This window comes from Nycticebus coucang, chromosome 8 (genome assembly GCF_027406575.1).
Source record: "Nycticebus coucang isolate mNycCou1 chromosome 8, mNycCou1.pri, whole genome shotgun sequence".
Lineage (NCBI taxonomy): Eukaryota > Metazoa > Chordata > Mammalia > Primates > Lorisidae > Nycticebus > Nycticebus coucang.
In genome coordinates this window covers 75,882,333-75,902,114 of record NC_069787.1, presented here as the reverse complement: position 1 = coordinate 75,902,114, position 19,782 = coordinate 75,882,333, and the positions used below count along the sequence as shown (strand labels likewise).

Below are 19,782 nucleotides of genomic sequence, written 5' to 3'. Positions count from 1 at the left end.
CATCCGCCTTGGCCTCCCACAGTGCCAGGATTATAGGTGTGAGCCACTGTGCCCAGCCAAAAGTGAGAACAGTATTAAGTCGGAATAAATTGATCCATTTGTCAAAACTCATGGAACTGTACGTAAATTTCTGTACATTGTATCAGGTAAATATTATAATTATGCTTCAATTAAAAGAATAAAAGCTAAGAAAACAAAAACAAATACACACGTCTATGCCCCTATCCCAGAGTTCCTGAGTCAGCAAGTCTACCTGGGGTGGGACCCTCCCTGGAGGGTGTTTCTGTCCAGTACCCAGCAAAACTGACGCTGCAAGCCAAGGACCACACATTTAAGTGGGCCCGACTTCAAGCTTTTTCTGCTGCCAGTCTGTATACCCTTTTTTTTTTTTTGCATCATTTTCCCTGTTTCCATGTTGGTGTTCAAGCCCATAACTGCATAACTTGTAAGAAAAGCAAGACGGTCTATAATTAGTGGCGTCAAATGTACAGTCTGAAAGAATCACTGTGTACCATTGACTTCCGTCTCATTGTGTTTACTTTCTAAATAAAGCCATTCACCATCTGCAGAATCAGAAGAAATCTATCACCCAGAGCCAAGCACAAATCAATAATAATTTAAACTGTGGCTATAGAAAGCTGGCGTGCTAGTGGCGTGTACCAGCAGTTAGAATAGAAGCAAGTCATAGGCAGTGGAATTTCATTAATGAGGTTTTTAGGCACAGAATCATTTTATTACTACTGGTTACCCCACTTACTTTGGTCTGTCATCATGTTGGTAAAATTGTTTTGTGTTTCATTAGGAATTTTAGATTTTCAAAGTATAACTTATGCTTGCTGAGCTTTATTATTACCAAGAGGTTAAGAAAGATAGGCATGGCAGTGACCTGTGAGGGACCCCAGGGAAGGTTCCCGTGGAGTTTGGAGGAGGAGAGTTTGCTCCTACCCAGACTGTTAAGAGCCAGCAGCATGGCATGGGTAATGTTTTTGCAGAGAAATAACATATAGTGCAAAGAGTGAATTGAGAAGGCAATAAAACTTTAGAGCAACCTGTAGAACTTGCTGCAAAGATGAGATATTTTTTCTATACTATTCCTTATGGTAGCCATAAGCCATGTCTGCCTACTGAGTACTCAAAATGTGTCAAGTGCTGGCTGGGCATGGTGGCTCATGCCTGTAATCCTAGCACTTGGGGAGGCTGAGGGAGGGTGGACTGCTTGAGCTCAGGAATTCGAGATCAGCTGGAGCAACCAGCTGATGTAGTGAGAACCCATCTCAACTACAAATAGAAAAACTAGTGGGTGTTGTGGTGGGTGCCTGTAGTCCCAGCTACTTGGGAGGCTAAGGCAAGAGACTTGAGCCCAAGAGTTTAAGGTTGCTGTGAACTATGATGCCACAGCACTCTACCCAGGACAATAGAATGAGACTGTCTCAAAAAAAAAAAAAAAAAATGGGGCAAGTGCCATGAGGAACTGAGTTTTAAATTATATTTAATTTAACTTAATTTAATTTTTTTTGAGACAGAGTCTCATTATGTCACCCTTGGTAGAGTGCTGTGGAGTCACAGCTCACAGCAACCTCCAACTCTTGGACTTAAACGATTCTCTTGCCTCAGCCTCCCAAGTAGCTGGGACTACAGGCACCTGCCACAACACTCGGCTATTTTTTTGTTGTAGTTGTCATTGTTGTTTAGCAGGCCTGGGCCGGGTTTGAACCCTCCAGCCCCAGTGTATGTGGCTGGCATCCTACCCACCAAGATATAGGCACTGAGCCTATATTTAATTTTAATTAACTTAAGTAGCTCCCTGTGGCTCATGACTACTGGCGCGTACACTGACAAGGGAGTTCACTGTCAAGTCAGTCTGGGTTAGAGGAAGTTTAGGGAGGAAGCCTTAAATGTTGGCTGGGTGAACCAGTAGTTTCCAATGAGAAGGGATTGAAGACTTTTGAACAGAGAAATGGGAAGAACATTCTGGTGGTGCAATACAAGACAAAGTGTAAGAGGACTTTGATCTGGGAAGGTGTTAGGGTCATAAACCCACATACTTGTTGCTTAGAGTGTTTGGGGGAGGGAGTACGCTGGAACAGGGTCCGGGTAGGGGTGGGGTGGGGGCTTGCAGGCTTGAGCCTCGATGACCAAGGAAGTGGTAAGCAAAACAGAAGGCAGATACTTCTACTGGGTGCCTTCCTCAGGGTAGAGTGGAGGGGAGAGAAGAAAACAGCCTTTCTCTCCTGAGTCTTCTTAGCTGCCTCCATTGCCCATGCTTGTACAGTAATTGGATCTGCAGTCTGGGCCAGTCTGTTTTGCTTCTGGTGCCAACTGTGGCTTCTCATGTCTGCTTTCTTTCTTCCTGATGCACCTGCTGCCCTCTTACTCCCTCCCCTGTGATTAGTGGGCCCTTGCTAGTTTACTGTTTGATCTCTCACAAAAAATAACCTAAAATCAAATCGCTGTCTGCCCAGCAAGGCTGCAAGTTATGGAAAAACCTAGCCCATGTCGGATACTGTTGTGTTGCTCCATTGTGTGCCTGACCCAGAGCCTGGTATGTTATTCACCCATTAAGGGAAGAGGACGGACATGGAACCTTTCACTACCACCCCCGGGCATGTCGGTCTCCTGCATGCTGGGTCATTGCAGGAATCTTCCAGAATGGTTCTCAGTGCCCCATCGGTTTTCGCCTGTAATCTAATCACTGCTTAGTTACCCATGCATCTCCTTGAGGCCTGTTATTACTCACCCTCATCAAAATCTTCAGTAGGCCCCCATTTCCTTAGGAGAAAGGCAAGTGTTTAATTTCTTGACGTAATGCAAGTAATAAGTCAGTGTCAACTTTCTTTTTTGTTGGTATAGACATAGCAATGAGCAAAACAGAGTCTTGGTTCTTGTGAGCTGCCATTGTACAGGGGGAAGAGATGATAAATAAATTAATATGTAATACAGTTGAGAGTGAGCAGTGGTGAGAGGGAGAGTAGAAAGGGTGCTGGGTTAGATGGCAGAGGAGGCCCTGGTCAGCAGATGTCTGGCTAGAGGTCTGAGCACGGTGAGGGGTGAATCAGGCAGGGGACTGGAAGAGGAGCAGTCGCAGTACGTGCAGAGGCCCTGAGGCATGTGTTCAGGAACAGAAGGTGGCTGGTGGGTGATGGGCAAGGTGAACCAGGAGGGAAGAGCAGAGAAGATGTGGGGCAGCATCATGTTGGGCCTCATAGGCTACAGTCAGCACTTCGACATTTATTCTGAAAAAGTAGGCATATTTATTTAACACATTGACTGCCACACTAGAAAAAGAATTTTTTTTCCTTGCAGTCACAGTGTTTTATTATATGGCTCCCCAGGTAGAGATGTGTGAGTTATATATATGTCACAAGGCCCCAGGCTCAAAAGTAATGTGAATAAGCACAACTTACTTTGCAGATAATGTGTTAAGATGCTTTCTGGATACTGTGAGTATATAGAGACCGGAGAGGGGGCTGAGGCGGAGAGAGACTGATTGGAAAGTTGTTGTAGTGTTTACCTGAGAAGTGATGGTGGCTCATGCAAGGGTGTTAGAGGTTGTGAGAAGTGTCAGATTCTTGATATAATTTGCAGGATTTGCTGATGGACATGAGGTGGAAAGAGCATAAGTTAAGGATGATGTTGAGGGTTTTGTCTGAATGACTGGAAAACAGCTGTGATTTACTGAGATGGGGAGGATCACATTTTGGAGGTGTTGAATGGTAGGTCTATTTTAAACACATGATGTTGAGTTGCTATGAGATGTTGTGTTGGTTTTCTATTCGCTGGTGTCACAAATGGTCACAGACATGTGAGTTTAAAACAAGACAGATTTATCCTCTAACAGTTCTATAAGCAACAGGGCTAAAAGCAAGGTATTGGCAGGGCTTCATTCCTTTCCAGAGGTTTTAGGAGAGCATCTGTTCTTTGGTTTTTTCAGCTTCTAGAGGCTGTCTGCTTTCCTTGGTTTGTGGCCCCATCCACCATATTCAGAGCCAAGAACATTATATCTTTTTGACCTTGCTTCTGTGTTCACATCTATTTCTGACCACAGCCAGGAAAGAGTCTCTGATTTTAGGGATTCATGTTTTTACATTGGGCCCATCAATTCAGGATAATCTTCCCATCTTCAGGTCCTTAATTTAATCATACATGTGAAGTGCCTTTATTGTAAAGTAAAGTAACATATCCACAGGTTCCAGGGATTAGGACCTGTAAGGGTATTATTCTGCCTACCTTGAATAGCTAAGGGGAAGATGTTGAATAGGCAGCTGGATTCAGGAGAGAAGGCTGACCTTGGGATATAAATATAGAGGATTAAGTTGTTTCAAGCCTCTTATGGGATCAGATGGACTCTCCAAGGGAGTGAGCCTATCATGGCCAAAGCCACATCCCTGGCCTCAGCCAAACTGCCCCAAACTGCCCCATGGTAACATCGTCTCTTTCTCTTTTTTTTTTTGTTTTTGTTTTTGGCCGGGGCTAGGTTTGAACCTGCCACCTCCAGCATATGAGACCGGTGCCCTACTCCTTGAGCCACAGGCGCCGCCCTCGTCTCTTACTATGTCATCCCTTCTGTTGGACCATCCCCTCCTTTCCATGGCTGCTTGAAGTTATCTGGTGACAGCCAGCCCAGCGTTGCCCTCCTATGTGAGCCTCTCCAATTACCCTGGCAACTGCCTGGCCTTTGTTATTTGATTTCGCAACCTGTGTCTTTTCATTTATTTTTGTTTATTTATTTTTTGGGCCGGGGCTGGGTTTGAACCCGCCACCTCCGGCATATGGGGCTGGTGCCCTACTCCTTTAAGCCATAGGCGCCACCCTATTTTTATTTTTTTAACAACAACTTTGTTGAGATATAATACACACAGTAAATAAATCTCCCTTTGAAAGTGAACCAGCCATTTGATGGATTTTGGTGTGTTCACAGGCATGTGTTGCCATCACCACAGTCAATTTTAGAACATTTTCATCACCTCAGAAATAAACCCTGCACCCCATTAGCCATCTCCCTCCGTCCACTCATCTTTCCAGCCATTGTCAGCCACTAGTCCACTGTGTCTCTGATAGGAGGAATCACAGTATGTGTCCTTTTATGGCTGGCTGTCCTTTTAATTTAATTTTAAATTGGATTTTGTCCTTGCACACTCACGTTTTCATTTTTCTTTGGTTTTATTCATTTCTTTAAAAAAAATTATAGGGGCGGCGCCTGTGGCTCAGTGAGTAGGGTGCTGGCCCCATATGCCGAGGGTGGTGGGTTCAAACCCGGCCCCGGCCAAACTGCAGCAAAAAAATAGCCGGGCGTTGAGGCGGGCGCCTGTAGTCCCAGCTGCTCGGGAGGCTGAGGCAAGAGAATCGCGTGAGCCCAAGAGTTAGAGGTTGCTGTGAGCTGTGTGACGCCACGGCACTCTACCTGAGGGCAGTACAGTGAGACTCTGTCTCTACAAAAAAAAAAAAAAATTATAGAACAGCGTTACAATCCACCTTTGTGTTGAGATTCTAGAAATGAATCTAGAAAACCTGAATTAGGTAGGACTCCTCCATTGAGGACTTCCAGTTAGGGTAAGCTGACAACTCCCATGGCCACTGCTCTCTGTTCCTAACTGATCAGAGCATTTTTTTCTGTCCAGTCCTGGAGATGGCCTTTGTGTCATTTTCTTTTCTTTCTTATTTTTATTGTTGGGGATTCATTGAGGGTACAATAAGCCAGGTTACACTGATTGCAATTGTTAGGTAAAGTCCCTCTTGCAATCATGTCTTGCCCCCATAAAGTGTATTTTGTGTCATTTTCAACCCACGGCCTGTGTCATTCTCAACTCATGGCCCTGGGTATTGGCCCCAAATAATCATTGTTCCTGCACCAAAAGCAGATTGACATTCTGGGCCCACTTGGAGAGCAGATGTGCTTTTGCATAAACACTAAGTGCCCAGAGGGGCCTGTCCAAACTGCCTGGGGATTCCTTGGTAGGATGGAGGCTCCACCTCTGCCCCAAGAAACATGATTGAATTGCGTCTCAAGTGATGAGTTGGAATATGTTGGTTCCACCCAGGGTAGAAGAAAGACCCGTGCACACCTCCCAACCAGGGTATCAGCCTGTCGAATGCAGAGACCGTATGTCTTATGCATCATCTGTATCTGATGTGCTTTGCTACTTGTGGGCATTCGAGGTGGCTGAGTAACCCTTTCAGGCTGGTACCTGCTGTTGACCCACCCTATGTCTAAAGCCACTGCTTTTCCCTTTTCCCAGAGCTCTAGGAAGGCCATATTGGGGTCTTGAAGGCATCTATTCCTTACCTTTTGTAGGCCTGGAGGAGTTGGGTAGCTGAGAATGGCAGGCCCACTGCCCCGTCACCTCAAACCACAGCTGGTCCCCGGGGGCTGTGGGAGGCTCTCTCTCTGCCTTGTGTTTGTCTTGCATAGTTCCCACATCTACATGTAACCTTGATGGAAACATTTTTTGAAATTTCTATGAATCCTTTCCTGTTTATAGCTCCAGACCAGGGAAGTGATGCTACCTGGTGGCCAGGGTCATGGACTCTTTGAGGATCCAGGACTGTTGTAGCTTTAGGGCCCTCGATGTCCTCATTGCTGGGGAAGCCTAGGAGAGGAACTTGGGTGGCATCGTGCAGCTTCTAGAGGGGTGCTGCTGGAGAGGAGGGGAGCAGCATGAGTAGGAGGTGCCTTAGCAGTGGGCACAGTCAGCATGCCCTGGGCACCCCTGTGTGCCCTAGTGTGAAGTCAGCAGCCCCATGAGAGCACAGCTGTTTACCAAGTATTTTCTGCTCTCCAGCCCCTGTGCTCAGTGATTTTCCATGCTTTGTCTTGTTGAGACCTCTCAGGATTCCTCCGAGGTATGGATAGTCCCATCTCCATCCTATGGACGAGGAGACTGAGCCCTACAGGTGGAGAGTGGCATCTTCAGAATTATCTCCTGGATTGTCTATCTGCAGCCAGAGCTCTGAGCTTCTTGCTTCCTGCTTCGCTGTCTCCTAGAGCTGCAGTGATTGTGTTCTCTGGTTTTGTGGCCTCTTCCTTTTCCTTGTGGCGACTTCTATCCAACGCTAGCAAACTTCCTGTTATCTGTGCTGCTTGTGCAACAAAGAATGAGGCCCATGGTGACTTTGTTCCTTGACCCCGCACAGCCTGTCAGGAGGCTAAGCCCTCGGCCACGTTACAGGTTCAGTGCTGGGTTTGCTTTTGAAGGGCTGACCTTCTGCTCAGAGATGATACCGTCAAGTCCCTGACACAGTGCTTGGCGCCTGTCAGGGCCCTTCCCTGCGCCTTTTTTCCTGGGCGACAGGCTAATGCTAAAGGAATGGACACGTTTGATTTGCAGCCTCTCGAGCCCTGCATGCTGGTCAGTGTTCTCCTCAGCATGTTCCAAAACCTGTAACTGCAAAATAATTGCTTACCACTTCATTTGTTGTGGCTGCCTTCTCTCTCTTTTTCTCTCTCTCATTTTTTTGACTTTCTTTAGGTTTTCTTTGCTCCTTCTCGATTCCTGTCTGTTTCCTTTTCATTTGAAAATGGTTAGAATCTGGTTTCTAAGCAGGTATGTGGAAATTAGACAAAGACATGCTGCTATTTCCCGCCAATGTCTCCCTCCCATGTGTTATGGGGACGCTGTTGAATCCTCCTGGTATAGTTGTCCCTGATTATCTTGGCTGATGATCAATGCCCCTCACTCTTTCCCCTCCCCAGAAGTGACTTCCTTTTAACCTTCCAGGATATGTTTTATTGAAAATTAACCTTTCTGCAGGTCGGCCCCTTTGCTCAAGAAGAGCATCTGTCCTTCCAGTCTGTGAGAGCCAAGTGTGGTAAATGTGTGTGTATGTGTGGGTAGAGCAAGCCAGCCAGCTCATCCACTGGGAGGCGGCCGAAGGATTGTGATGTCAGTGGCCACCAACTCAGCATCCCCAAAATGGCAGCTGGGACCAGCCTGCTGTGTGGACATGCTTGTACTTGGACCTGTCAAGGATAAGAGGCAACTTCTCCATCAGGTTCCCTGTCACAGTGCCCTCATTGTTGAATCTACCTCCAAATGGCAAGATAAGGTCCTCTACATACAGTGCTGGCCTTCAAGGCGTGGTTGGTAGCCTGGCTTTGGAAGTGGCTCTGCACAGCCTTCAACAGCCACCCTGCATCAGGGCCAACAGGCATCAGCTGTGCAAGACACCACCTGAAGACACGTGTCCACAACATCTGTCTTCGGCATGACTTCTGATCAAAGGGCTGCAGCCATCCATTCCACTGAGAGAGCCTCCACTCGGCAAAGATGGCTTACTTTTGGGGAATTAGACACAGCCACCAAAAAGACTCTTCTGAAAGAGAAACCCAGCCTGTGCTGAATGTGGGAAGGACAGTAGGTCATCAGGAGCATTTTGCATTCATGTGACAAAACTTTGTATCTCTGTTCTCAGGGGAGATCACTTTTCCACGAGTGTAATGGTGAATGCTTATGCTTGGTAATCACACGGTATATTTTTCTTGTTAAATAAGGGACAAGAAAGCCAGGTGAAGCTTGCTGGAATGCTATCCTTGTGCACCCTGGGCTCACTGGTATTGTTAACATGTATTCAGAGTCAGACTGGATCTTCAGATGTAACTGAGCCAGTTTTCATGGCCCTGAGCTGTTAGAAGGGGCTTATTAGGATGTAAATATTACTAGTATGAAGGTACACTATAAGGGCTGTGTAGTGATTGTGATAACTTGGTTAAATATGCTGTAAATATTGCAATGAAAAAGTTACTAGAGATAACAGGGACTGAGTCCTTGGTTTTAGGGATTCCATAAATGTCAGCAATAGTAACACTATTATCCTTAGAACTGGAAAAAAGTGGTTCCATAATTGGTCCCTAGGCATATGTCAAGGGACTGAGTCCCCTGGATTCTCTTCCAGGATCCACTGTGTTTCTTGATTCATCTCTTTTGTCTGTCTTCCACTTACTATTTTTTCAGCTTCTCCAGCCTCAGTCTCCATCTATGTCTCAACTTTAAACTTATTTTTTTCTGGAACTATTTATTTATTTCTTTTTTAGGGATGGGGTCTTGCTATGTTGCCCATGCTGGTCTCGAATCCTGTCCTCAAGTGATTTTCCCACCTTAGCCCCCCGAAAATCTGGGATTATAGGCACCTTCCACCAGGCCCAGTGTGTTTCTACTAACTCTTATTCCCTAGTGAACAAGAGCAAACTCACCCTGGTGGCCATTATGCATATTTTTGCATGTTCTATGTAGTTGTGGAATTGAGAAATAATTTATGTATGAGGGATGCTGTTCCTGGGGTTACTCCTTTGCCCTGTTATTGTATATCTGAACCTTTTTCATTTGAGGATGAAACACTACCCTCATTTCATCTGAGGGTAGTGTTTTAGGTCTTCTCCCTACCACCTGCCTTTCTGCGACCCCCAGAGTACCAGATATTCTTTTTGATGTGGCTAGATTTCCCCATTTCTCTGTAAAAGTAATATGTGGATATGTTTGGTCTTGCCAGTCAGTGCCAATGTCCTTTGGTATGGCTCACTTCATCCCCTGTGCTTCCTTGCCAAGGAGGCAGCGTGTGGGGAAAGTTGCCAGGCTTTAAAAATGATTGAACTGCAATATGCTTGCTGTTAGAAGAGAATTTGATGTCTGTTCTCTAGCTGGTTTTATTGTCTGTCCTTGCCATGTGGGTTTTTAGGACAGTTGCAGGTCATCGGAACTCAGTGGGTTATGTTTTTCTGTTGAAGATATTGTCTGTTTATGAATACCTATTTTGGAATGCTTACTTAATTGGACACTAACTAGGTGGCTTTAGGAACCCATTTTAATCCCCGCTCCAGTAGACACCCTTACCCCTGCATGTCTTGTAATTTAATGGCTCTAGTATGGAGGAACTCCCTGTCCAAAGGCAAAGTGCACCTTTAAAGGTTGGGTAATGCAACCACGTAGGCCTCTGCCATGATGCCTCACATCTACCCAGAAAGAATGCAGCCCTTTGAGTTAAGATGTTAGGTCATAAGGTGTGCACAGAGAAAGGGCAGGTAGTAGTTGAAACTGCTCATGTTGACTGCAGCCATGAGGGCTGGGTCATAGTTAAGAGAAAATGATCACTTTACAATCACTGTAAAGCAAGAAGGATGGAGGGGATGTCCACTGTCTGAGGAAGGGAAGGTGAGAATGAGACGCTGGGAAGAGGAATAGATTTGGGGGAGTGGGGTCCAGTGAAGCCTGTGACAGAGAAATGAGTGGATTCTGCAGATGAATGTCTATTTCATGGTTTTTCCTGCAACTGACCTAAACTGTAGTTAAATTACATATATGCATGGAATAAAAAAGATTGAAATTTCAGTCTTGCTCAAAATTTTCATTTGTATGGAAAAATTAAGATTTTTCTTAAAAATAAGAGATGAAAGCAAAATTAAAATGTTTCTCCTGCACCACTGTCCTCATTGAGAAGACGGTTGAACTTCACACAAGTCACAGTTTTGCCTTCTGGCTTTGGCCCTTGGCCACAGTCTCATGGATGTGCTCCTCCCTCCAGAAGAGGCAGAGAGAGGCCTATGGTTAAGGACAGGGTCACATCTGCAGATACTGCGACTGTCTCCGACTAGACCATTCCCATTCCCACTCCAAAAGCCCATCTCCTACATGGCCTTAATCTTCATTCCTCAAGAGGCCTAAGGTCAGCTAAGGGGCAGAGACCTTTCTAAGCATCCAGGGAGAGCTGACCCACTCTTCAGAAAAGTCCCCAGAGACACAATTTTTGCATAAAATGTCAAGTATGGTGGTGGATATCTTAAGGACCCTCCACTCAGTCCCGGGTAAGAGGGCACAGGTCAATACTGGGTCACCAGGGACTGTCTCTAAACCCCAACCTACCCATGGAGCTTTTTCCTGCCCATCAAATTTTCACTTGTCTTTTTATATTTGCTAATAGTTATGAGTCCCTCGATTTTTGTAATATTTGTCTCTGAGGTGTTCATGTGGTAGACATATTGAGACATAATTTTTGTTTTTATTAAAAATCTCTTTTTTTCCCCCCAAAGCTTGCCTCTTTTTAAACCATCTTTTAGTCGCATTTCATTTTCAAGTTTGTGTACATTTTTGCGACTGGATTGGCTCATTTGCAAAGATCTCTGGGGAATGAGAGATCTGAAGATTCTTCATGCTTAAGTCTTACAAGTTTTCTCAGCATTATAAAACCATTTCTTATGTTCATTTTTCATGTGAGATGGACAAGTACTTTGGCCCTTGACCACAGTCTTTGATCACCTTGAGACAGTTGTTTTTGCTTTTTACGTGAAAATCCACTGAGATTTACAAAGTGTGGGTGTGCAGGGGCACCCAGGGGAGAAGCTGGACTTCATTAGAGAGGAAGTGTGAAGGTGTGGATGAGCTCATGGGCCTGGTTCTGGACACCAGCACTTAGATTCTGGTGATAATTACCAATATCTTTGGATTTCAAATTGTAGTAGCAGAATCAGCAGAATCAACAAACCATTGACCATAAAAAGGAAAGTTTTGTGCTTTTAAAACTCCATCAAAACCTGGCTCTTAGAACCTTCCGTCTCTTGCAGTCCCTGCTGGGGCGGGTCCTCTGTGGACCTGGACAGACCGGTATTTTCATTGCCATTGACCCCCTTGAGGCCGAGTTGACCTGTTGAGTTGACCTTTCTATCCAAAGATCCTCAGTGTGGACCTGCAATGGAGGGGTCCTTCCCTCTCTGCAGATGGCCTAAGCTCCAGTGTGGGTGGAATGGAAGTGTCTTCTAAGACACACTTCCCTATCCATGTGACAAATGAAACCAGCTTTTTAAAAGAACTCTGATTATTTGCTTGAAGTTTACTTCTCTTGGAAGCTGTGAGAGACAGAAAATAGTGCCGAGTATTATTAGGGTAGGGCTTGCTGAGGATTTGTGCACCAGAGAGCTGTTTGTGAGGGTCCTCATGGCTCTTTCTGCCTTGGCAGGACTTCAGGGCCCCCAGGAGGTCTGGGCACCATCACCCCATGAGTCAGCTTCTGGGGCCTGTGTGCCAGCCTTCAGTCTCTCGGCTGGAGCCAGTGTCTTTGAGAGGAATCAGGAGACACAGAGGACACGTGATGTTGATTTGCAGTGGGAGGAGCCAGAGCAGTTCCTGTTCACATCAATATGTATACTTAGTGTCCGGTGGCTGGGACTTAGGGAAGCCGTCCTGGCTACCAGAAGTGAGGGATGAGCTAGGGATGAGCTAGGGATGAGCTAGTTTTTGAATAAAGCAGACAGCAGGAGAAGCTCTGGTCTTGGGTGGTCTGTAAACACATCACCCTGGGTGGGGCAGTGAGCGGGAAAGATGGAGATTGCACATATGCTGGTTGTGAGCAAGTTGGAAATCATATCTGTAGAAGGCAGACTCATTCTTTGCTTCATAAAGCTTAGGGCAGCCTCACTTGAGCGATTGATTTGTTTAGTTCACAGTCCATACTTGGTGAGAAGAGCTCCAGTGGGAATAATTGTACTCAAAATGTAGCTACTTCTCTTGCTGACACATTTAAGGACTTTGAAGCCCACCCACCCCCTGGCGTTCATGATGGTGCTTTGATTTCCTTGTTTCTGATTGTCCATTTTCCTCCCAAAGCAAAATGCCCAGGTGCTGCTCTCCCCTTCCCCACCAGCCCTTGGGATGAGGGGAATTCTGCTAACATAGGTGACTCCCCACAGGATTTCCACCGAGGTAGCAGCTGGAACTCCTTTGCCATTGGGAGGAATTTGTGTCTGAGTGACATGGGATAGGAAATCCCAGTGAACTGAGACAGCCACCCACCTTAAATCTGACCTGAAATCCAGACAGGGGAAGGGAGGAGAGCTGGGCTAGTGGGTGGGTGGAAGGCCTGCTAATCCCAGCGTGAGCTGTTCAGGCTCCTAGCCGCAGTGGCCTTGGCAGCAGTGGCCACTGTAGCACAGCAGATGGGGTATCACATGGTGGAGCTGGAAGACTGGCCCTGGGCCACTAGCTGTGAGTTCTCGGTTCCTGCTCCCCCTTGGGACTTCCCAGTGCAGGAGTGGGACAGCCCATGACTCCAGACCTCCCTCTGCTTAGCCTTCTCAGGGACAGGATGGGTAAGGAGTTCTCCGTTCTTTTGGCATATTCTAAAGGACTTATGGATGAGAAAACTCAGCTCTCGGTTTTGGGAGAGTTCTGTGGGTTTCACTGAAGCCTTGTAAGTCATCTCTAGAATGGGGGTTATTTAGAAGTGATTGAGAATAATTTGGGGGCATATACATGCCTACCCCAGGAGGGAAGGAACACCTTTATTTCCTGTCTTTGGATTTGTTAGTAAGGAATGGCCAGCATGTGTATGTCAGCCTGGACAATTACAAACACCTTAACCACTGAAATACTATGAGAAGTGCCTTTAGATGTGGGGCATTTCTGTCTAACGAGGTTAATAAATTATTTGTTTTTGCATGGACATCTGAGCAAGTCTGTATCCTTGCATATTTAAAACCTTTGAGCTGCTGCATTTCTGTCTATTAAGATCATCATGTCTGACCTGTAACTGGTATTGAAGAACAACTGTTCCGTGTTGTGTATAGAGTGCACTTGCTGACATGTAAACAAGTACAGAGGTAAACGTGGAGCAGGGGAGTGGGGTTACCTCTCTAACACAGTTCCCAGGACAGCTTTACACTGTAGCTGGAGGTCTTGATACTTAGGTATTGGAAAATTTTATGCTCAATAGTCCCCCTTGCACAGTTGATTAACTTGCCTGTTTTCTACGCAATTTGAAAAATTGGAATCGAGCGATTGAATTAATAAACTTTGAACTGAGGAAAGCAGGGTCTGTTGGTCAGCCTGAATCCCAGGGTTATAAAGGTTCAAGTGTTTTGCCTTCTATTCTCATTATAGCCTCTCTCCCTAAATTAATGTCAATTCTCAGACTTTTCTTACCCTTGCCATCACGATCCTAATTGACTTGACTAGAAATAGACTCAGAGCACATTTTATAATATTTATATTTATTTCATAAATAAGGTAATTTTCGTCAGTCCCAGGATAATCCAACTTTTTTTTTTTTTGTAGAGACAGAGTCTCACTGTACCGCCCTCGGGTAGAGTGCCGTGGCGTCACACGGCTCACAGCAACCTCTAACTCTTGGGCTTACGCGATTCTCTTGCCTCAGCCTCCCGAGCAGCTGGGACTACAGGCGCCCGCCACGATAATCCAACTTTTATTTAGAAACAGGAAAGTTCATATTAGACATAAAGTGTCCTGAGCAAGTTAATAGGAGTTGTTTGGTAATAGACAAAATTCAGGGGGCTCATAACCTTACACTCTAGTTAGTTTCTTAAAGAGCAGGAAGCCTGGAGGGTCAAAATGGAAGAAGATGGGGAGAGAGGAAGGACGCACAGTGGCCGGAGCACGGTGCCTACACCCTAGATGGTTTCCTGTGCCCGGTGGGGGTCTGCAGAGAAAGTCTTTCAGGGACAGGATGGGTATGGCTCCTGCTGTTGTAACACATATGAGTTCATATGCTGTCATTCTGGCTTCTGCTGGGCCAGCTGGTGATTTTTATCAATGATTTCATTTTAGCCAAACTCAGGCCCTGAATTGGTTTTGTCTGAAGATGAGAAAAGTGACAATGAAGATAAGGAAGAGACAGAATTGGGCGTCATGGAGGATCAGCGCAGTATAATTCTTCACCTCATCTCACAGCTCAAGCTCGGAATGGATTTGACCAAGGTAAGTTGACACATTCCCCTGGATTTGTGGCCAGATGTTTGGGTCCTGTCACCATCTTCAAAGCCTCCAGTAGGCACGTTCTTCTCATTGTGATGGGGTTGGGAAAGTAGAGTGGGGGAAAGGCCAGACTAGCTTTCAAGTATGGATAGTCCAGGTGTAATTTAAAAACCATTTGTACATAAATGCTCATCTTCAGAGCTGGGTGGCCTTGCATTTGATTCTCTGGAGGAGCTGCTGCTCTGCAAGGCTGGAGAACCTTAGAAAAAGCATAAGCGAGGTTAAAGAAAACTCAAGATATTATTTGTTTGTTTCCTGCTGTGTTCTCCAGAAGATTAAAGGTGGTCTACAGAGATGGGGATGGCACAGTGGCCACAGAGAGAACACAGTGGGGGTGAAAATAGGGGAGCCAGGACAGAGGCCCTGTGCACACCCATGACCTGCTGCTGCTGTTCTTAGCTGTAAAGCTGGGCCCCTAGGACCTCATAGGGGATTGTGATCTGCTCGCCCACATGCAAAGAAATGAACCTGCTAGGTGTAGCCGTGCTTCTCACCGTTCCTGGTGCTGAATGCAGGCAGGACACTTCAAGAGAACCCTGTGTCCTGTCCTAACCTCTGATGTTGTGTAGGGGTCCCACACACATCTTCCCTCACCTCAAGTCAGGTGTTCTCCTGAACACCTCAATTGTTCAGGAGAAGCAATTTTGTATGTAGCTGAAAGGTTGTGTGGTGTCATGGGTGGGGCACTGTCAGCTGGTAGGAAGAGCCTGCCACCTCCAGCCAGTTATTCCAGGGACGCCCCCAGCAGGGCAACGTGCAGAGGACAGAGCTGGGTGCTGGGCTTTTAGATGTGTCCCCATCTTACCCTGCACTATGTTGTGTGGTGTGCCGTGTGACGTGCAGGGAGGTAGCTGTCGGGCAGAGAGACAGACTTGGTCTGTGGGGAGGGCGTGCTGGGGTGGGGGCGAGGGATGTGCTAGATTCTGAAGGCCAGCCAGAACATGCGGGTGTTCTTGAAATAGAGCCACTGAAGGCACAGCCTGGGGACACGGCTCTTTGTTTGGCTGCAGCAGCAAAGTGTCTGGATTCCAAGATTTTCCCTCAGACTGGGCAGGAGTCCAGAGAATAGAGAGGGAAGGGCCTGGGTGAGACAGAGTCTTTGAGGAGGAAGATGACAGAATGTGGCGCCTGACCATTTTTAGGAGGCCGGAGAGAGACAGGAGCCTCAAAGATGACAGAAAACCCTTTTCTTTGAAATGTTTTTATGGGATTGAATGTGAGTATCTCTGATATTCTGGGAGACTGCAGCACTTCATTTATTTTTAATTTTTTAAATTTCAGATTAATATGCAGATACAAATGATTAGGTTACCTTATTTGCCTGTGTTTTTCTCTCGGGTGGGTGTGTATGGAGTACACTGGTCACCTGCACCACTGTAGACAGAGGGCCCATACTGAGGGCGCCAGACCTGGGTACGCAGTCCCCTCCCTTTCTATCCTCTGCATCTGCTCAGCTGCTCCCGGCCCGGCAGTCCTAGCTCTGCAGACCTGTTCTTCATCCTGCCACCTGCCTTGGACTTCAATCCTCCAGCTGTACAACTCTCAGCACTTTTCTGCTAGAAGAATAATTTAAATGCTTGACTTTTGAAAAGCGGCCTATTTTTATTCTTGTGGATTGGTAGACAGTCAGAGGTAAAGTTTGAAGGAGTGTGGACAATAATGTGTAGGATCCAGAATCACAATGTTTCCAACCTGGGTCATGACCCGTGAGTGGATTGTAAAATCCATGTCATGGGGCCAGGCTACGACAGCTGAAAAATGACATAAAATATAGTAGAAAAATATCAGGGTACACTGTGCATGAAACTTTTGTGGGTTTTCATTCTCTGGATACCCGTGTAGTGGGTCACAATGTAAAACACGTTCTCCAACTTTATGTAAAAATGCAGAACTTGGCCCTAGAACTATGGGCGATGGTGGAGAGAGACTGTCAGAGAAGTTGAAGTTGCTGAGGCCAGACGGAGAAACAGTGCAGTCCTGAGGGGGCTGCTTGGTGGCCTGTCAAGTATCTGAGAGACTTTACACTATGGCTCTCTTGTTTTAAAGGAAAGAAATCATTAGACTTATGCATTTTGAATTTCTTATTATTTTATTAGGATTTGATTGCTTTGCCTTTCCAGAGTCATGGCTGGTTAACAAAAGAGCAAGCACAGCATTGATCCAATACTCACTGGGGTACCTGAAGAAAATCTTTTGCAGTCTGTAGTTTCTTAACATAGGAAGAGGCTGTCACTCAAAACCAAGGGAAAATTGGACAAGCTACAATATGTGTGAGAGGAAAAGGAGATGTCTCCTTTTATCATCTCGAGAGGTTTCTTGGCTTTTGTTGATTAACTTTTCTTTCCTCATGTCTGCTTTTCTTCTCTTGGCTCTTGGCCTTATCGTTAACTTAAGCTTGTACTAAATTGGCAATGGGAGAACAGAGCCAGAATGGAGTGTCTGATAAACAGGCGCCCTGGAGCTAGAACATTCCTCAACTCAAGGCTGAAGCTCTGGTCTCTCTCCATAAAACAGGAACACCTCTCTGTCTTTGAGGACATGTCCAGTGTCGACACATCACCTGTGGTTACCAGCCCGACTGGGCATGCAGTGCCATGCTGGCTCATGCCTTGGTTAACTGTGGTCCCCAGACAGGATCACGCTCACAGGCATTTGGCCTGTGGGGTGGATCACTGAGTACTGCATGCTTAGAAGCGCCCAGTCTGGTTTAATGCTCTACTGCTGCTAGTCTTGAAATTCTGTATAATTTTTTTTTTTTTTTTTTGGTAGAGACAGAGTCTCACTTTATGGCCCTCGGTAGAGTGCCGTGGCCTCACACAGCTCACAGCAACCTCCAACTCCCGGGCTTAAGCGATTCTCTTGCCTCAGCCTCCCGAGTAGCTGGGACTACAGGCGCCCGCCACAACGCCCGGCTATTTTTTTGTTGCAGTTTGGCCGGGGCCGGGTTTGAACCCGCCACCCTCGGTATATGGGGCCGGTGCCTTACCGACTGAGCCACAGGCGCCACCTGAAATTCTGTATAATTTTTAAAGAAGATGACTTGCATTTGCATTTTCTGCTGGACCCCACAAAGCATGTAGCTGGTCCTGCCTCCAGACATACCCCCGTTCCTCAGCTGTGGTTCCATAACCCCAAGTTACTGATGATACTTCCACGGGGTGACCTGCTGTATCTGCACATAGCCTACAGATTGAACATAGCCTAGAAAAGAAGAGAGGATGGAGGGAGCACAGTCAGCAGAAGGGTCACAGAGAAGTGGGGCAGATCCTGCAGCACCTGTGGGAGGCAAACTTGTTCCTGAGTACCATGGGAAGCCTTGGAGGGTTCGTACCACATGATGTGGTGCTCAGGAGATGCTGAAGTAACTATTATGAGTCCAAGACTCTAGAAAGAAGGGCCCATTGGCCAGGTGCAGTGGCTCATACCAATAATCCTAGCACTTTAGGAAGCCAAAGTGGGAATGTTGCTTGAGGCCAGGGTTTTTTTAATTAATTAATTAATTAATTTTTTTATTATTAAATCATAGCTGTGTACATTAATGCGATCATGGGGCACCATACACCGGTTTTATAGACCGTTTGACACATTTTCATCACACTGGTTAACATAGCCTTCCTGGCATTTTCTTAGTTATTGTGTTAAAATTTATATTCTACATTGACTAAGTTTCACATGTACCCTTATAAGATGCACCGCAGGTGTAATCCCACCTATCACCCTCCCTTTGCCCATCGTCTCCCCTCCCTCCCCTCCCTCTTCCCCCTGTCCCCCTATTCTTAGGTTATAACTGGGTTATAGCTTTCATGTGAAAGCCATAAATTAGTTTCATAGTAGGGCTGAGTACATTGGATACTTTTTCTTCCATTTTTGAGATACTTTACTAAGAAGAATATGTTCCAGCTCCATCCATGTAAACATGAAAGAGGTAAAGTCTCCATCTTTCTTTAAGGCTGCATAATATTCCAAGGTATACATATACCACAATTTATTAATCCATTCGTGGATCGATGGGCTTTTTCCATGACTTAGCAATAATGAATTGGGCTACAATAAACATTCAGGTACAAATATCTTTGTTATGTTGTGATTTTTGGTCTTCTGGGTATATACCAAGTAGAGGAATTATAGGATTGAATGGCAGGTCTATTTTTAGATCTCTAAGTGTTCTCCAAACATCTTTCCAAAAGGAATGTATTGATTTGCGTTCCCACCAGCAGTGTAGAAATGTTCCCTTTTCTCCACATTGACGCCAACATCTCTGGTCTTGGGATTTTGTGATATGGCCCAAGCTTACTGGAGTTAGATGATATCTCAAAATAGTTTTGATTTGCATCTCTGATGATTAAGGATGATGAGCATTTTTTCAAATGTCTTTAGGCTGTGTGCCTGTCTTCTTCAGAGAAGTTTCTCTTCAAGTCCCTTGCCCAGCCTGTGATGGGATCACTTGTTCTTTTCTTGCTTATACGTTTGATCTCTGTGGATTCTGGTTATTAAACATTTGTCGGAGACATAACCTGCAAATATCTTCTCCCATTCTGAGGGCTGTTTGCTTGCTTTACTTACTGTGTTCTTGGCTGTGCAGAAGCTTTTTAGTTTGATCAGGTCCCAGTAGTGTATTTTTGAAGCTGCTTCAATTGCCCAGGGGGTCCTCCTCATAAAATACTCACGCAGACCGATTTCTTCAAGGGTTTTCCCTGTACTCTCTTCTAGTATTTTTATAGTTTTATGTCTTAAGTTTAAATCTTTTATCCAGTGAGAGTCTATCTTAGTTAATGGTGAAAAGTGTGGGTCCATTTTCAGTATTCTACAGGTTGCCAGCCAGTTCACCCAGCACCATTTGTTAAATAGGGAATCTTTTCCCCACTGAATGTTTTTAATTGGCTTGTCAAAGATCAAATAATGGTAAGTAGCTGGATCCATCTCTTGGTTCTCTATTCTGTTCCAGACATCTACTTCTCTGTTTCTGTGCCAGTACCATGCTGTTTTGATCACTATCGATTTATAGTATAGTCTGAGGTCTGGTAGTGTGATT

At 45.7% G+C, this 19,782-nt stretch overlaps 1 protein-coding gene across 3 annotated transcripts in view; it reads left to right on the top strand.

Moving 5' to 3' along the window:
* OSBPL10 (oxysterol binding protein like 10) overlaps positions 1 to 19,782 on the top strand; it is a 351,945-nt gene that overhangs the window by 296,784 nt on the left and 35,379 nt on the right. For all 3 annotated transcript variants that reach the window (XM_053600064.1, XM_053600063.1, XM_053600065.1), the window contains one exon: positions 14,544 to 14,693. In XM_053600064.1, the coding sequence (XP_053456039.1) occupies positions 14,544 to 14,693 (150 nt within the window). The remainder of the gene's footprint in view (positions 1 to 14,543; positions 14,694 to 19,782) is intronic.